This window comes from Cyprinodon variegatus, unplaced genomic scaffold (genome assembly GCF_000732505.1).
Source record: "Cyprinodon variegatus isolate N-32 unplaced genomic scaffold, C_variegatus-1.0 Scaffold467, whole genome shotgun sequence".
NCBI lineage: Eukaryota > Metazoa > Chordata > Actinopteri > Cyprinodontiformes > Cyprinodontidae > Cyprinodon > Cyprinodon variegatus.
In genome coordinates this window covers 460,245-463,049 of record NW_015150920.1, presented here as the reverse complement: position 1 = coordinate 463,049, position 2,805 = coordinate 460,245, and the positions used below count along the sequence as shown (strand labels likewise).

Below are 2,805 nucleotides of genomic sequence, written 5' to 3'. Positions count from 1 at the left end.
AATTCTTTTACAATATTAATTTATTAGGTTTTGCTCCATTTATGAAATTTTACAAACACAATGAAGACATCAGATTTTTTTGTGTTGTTATTTTGAGGATTTGGGGAAAAAAATGGAAGAAAATCCACATCCCTGCATCAGAGCTCTACCTGTTTGATCTATGAATGGTTTTCTATACTTGACTTACAAACTAGCAGCAGTAGTGGAGTTTGGAGATGAAATCCTCTTCTTCAGTCTATCTTTGCTCTCCTCTAATTTATCCAGAAGTTCTGCAGTTGGCTGCATATTTAGCCTTCCCTGGAAATGCTTTTTCCAAATGACTCTTTTTTTATTTGAAAACCTCTCCTTAAAAAGAAAATGAAAGCAAATAATTGGCTCCATTGTTCTGTGAATCCTCTGTTCTCATCAGCTATTTTCCTTTTCACCGTTAAAGGCTATGATGCAAATCTTTGTTGACAGAAATATAAAAATGTATTGTTTGAATTTATTTAATATACAAATTTGTACAGCAATGAAAACATAATGAATGTTTGTCTGACCTCCTGCACACCGTATTTAAAAAAACAAACTCATCTTTAATAATATGTTTTTGATAAAGCTCCAGGGAGCTGCAAGGGGGGCATTAAATAGCCTCTGGTTGCTGAGCCCTGCTCTAGGTGGTCCGTGTGTGAAGGTTGGTCCACTCACTGAGGTGTAGAGGGTCAAAAACACCGTCACCATGGAGATAGCCCAACTGCAGAGCTTAATGGATAGGAGGTCTGCCATCTTTGCACATGTAGATGTTTAAATTCCTCCTGTCGCTCTCAGAGCCACTCTGATAATCTGAATTGAAGCACCTGCTCAGCTGCGTCTGATTTGTATAAACGACTCCAAATATTTCCATACTAATGATTAGAGACTGGTTTGAATTTGCCTGCAGTGATCACTTCCCAGACTGAAGGAAACGGTTTGAACCGTTTCCTAACGGCGGCCGATGGTGAGGTGATCGTCATCCAACCCGGCCGTCTTTTCTCTTCAGCTGTGATTGTCTCCACAAAGCCTCCTGCTCCCCTACGATCTGGATGCTGATGGTCTGTGTGCGTTTTACAGGAAAGGCTTCCTGAGTGCCAGAGGGCTCCGAGCTTCAGCTGCAGAGATCTCTGGATCTACAGCCAATGAAAACATGAGGCTGACGCTGCGCTGGGTCACTAACAGGTGATGCTCGACACTCTGACATCTCAGTTTTTCTTCACTCTGTCCCTCTGTCATCAATTCCTGCTGTTTTCTGCTGCCAGGCTGCTGTTTGTAGCCACACTGTTCAACCAGGCTTACTGACATGTGGGAAGTTCCCTGTTTTGGAAGTTTCCTTAAATTTCCATTGCTGCTGTTGGACGCTCACAGGGGGGAAACTGATTAATCTGGACCTCTGGCCTAGGCTCATGTTCTGATCAACCATCAGTTTGATGTTGGATCTCTCTTCCAGTTAGCAGCTGGAAGGATACTTCCAGCTGCTAACTGAAGTGTGGACCTGAAGTGTGGACGTTCTCTGCAGCATGTAGCCTAATGCTACGCTCAGACCGCAATTGTGGAAGCAGCAAAAAAAGCCTCTGCTGCTTCATTTTTGATGCTCGTACCCATTAAGGTCAGACGCGCGTCAAGAGTAGCTTTGATTTTCCTGAAGCGCGTCCAGTAAAGTGTCCAGATGCGTCTGATGCCTCTGCTGCTCCTGTGTTTGATGGCAGAGAGCGGCTTTGCTATATTTATTGTGATCAGTGGGTAAAACTTTGTTTTAATATATTTTTAAGTGTGAAAGTCCACCTTAAAGCTTCATCTGTGCAGTCAGTTCATCCAGATTACCGTCCTGCCTTCTAATATTATTTCGCTGGTGAACCAGCATGAAACAAGCAAAGGTGCTCTGTCCTTGGAATCCCCTTCAACGGCTGCCTCTGGCCCGGTCTCCTCTTGGGGTTTCTGCTACTGTTCGTGGCGTCTGGAAGTAGATTTTTCCAGCTCCAGCAGCTGCTGCTTTTGAAACATCAGATGCTTGTGAGACGTAGCTCCTGCTTCTCAAAACGCCCTGCAGGACCTTTTGCTGCGCCTTGATACCCGTCAGCCATTGACTTTGCATGTAAACCTGCTGCTTGAGCAGCTTTTGGTCTGAACGTAGCCTAACTCTCTGCCTGCTGCAGCTCTGCGTCTGGTTCATGTACTGCTGGAGTCATTGTTGTTTCTGGTTCTGCTGCAGGCGCGTGCTGTGGCTCCTCTTTGCCTTCAGCTCGCTGGGTTTGGTGATGATCTCTGTGCAGCTGTTCCAGAGGAGGACGGATAGACCCGTGGAGTGGCACGTCAGCCCTGCTCACAAACAGGTGAGGCTCTAGGGCAAGGGTCACCAATTAAAAATCAGCGTGGTTCCAATAAAGAAAATCATTAACCAGTAAAGGTCCAGAGACATTTTTAATGTTACTTTACTGTTACATTAAACAGAATTTAATACTGAACTTAAAAGCAAAAGCAGGTTTTTTTTTTTTTTTACTTTATGTTTATTTGCTTTTTAAACAAACAAGAACACACATTGCTAAACATTCCTTGGCACATAGAGATTATGTAGCAGTGCATAACGGAGAGCAAGTAAAAGAAAATCCAGCATCCATGGAGCTGACTGATACAGAATGTAAAATGGGCAAATAAACTAGAAAGATGGACAGTTAATACATTATAACAGTCTGTGGGATTCAGTACAATTGGAAATAAATCTCTCTATAGGTAACCATCTCTTTACAAAAACATCAAACTTCAGTTGTAATTGCGCAGCTAAAGCCTCCATTC

General features: G+C 43.3%; 1 protein-coding gene across 1 annotated transcript in view; it reads left to right on the top strand.

Annotated features, from left to right (window-relative positions):
• st3gal5 (ST3 beta-galactoside alpha-2,3-sialyltransferase 5) overlaps positions 1-2,805 on the top strand; it is a 20,749-nt gene that overhangs the window by 2,723 nt on the left and 15,221 nt on the right. Inside the window, exons 2-3 of the mRNA XM_015389605.1 lie at positions 1,090-1,194; positions 2,225-2,345. Coding sequence (XP_015245091.1) covers positions 1,090-1,194; positions 2,225-2,345 — 226 coding nt within the window. The remainder of the gene's footprint in view (positions 1-1,089; positions 1,195-2,224; positions 2,346-2,805) is intronic.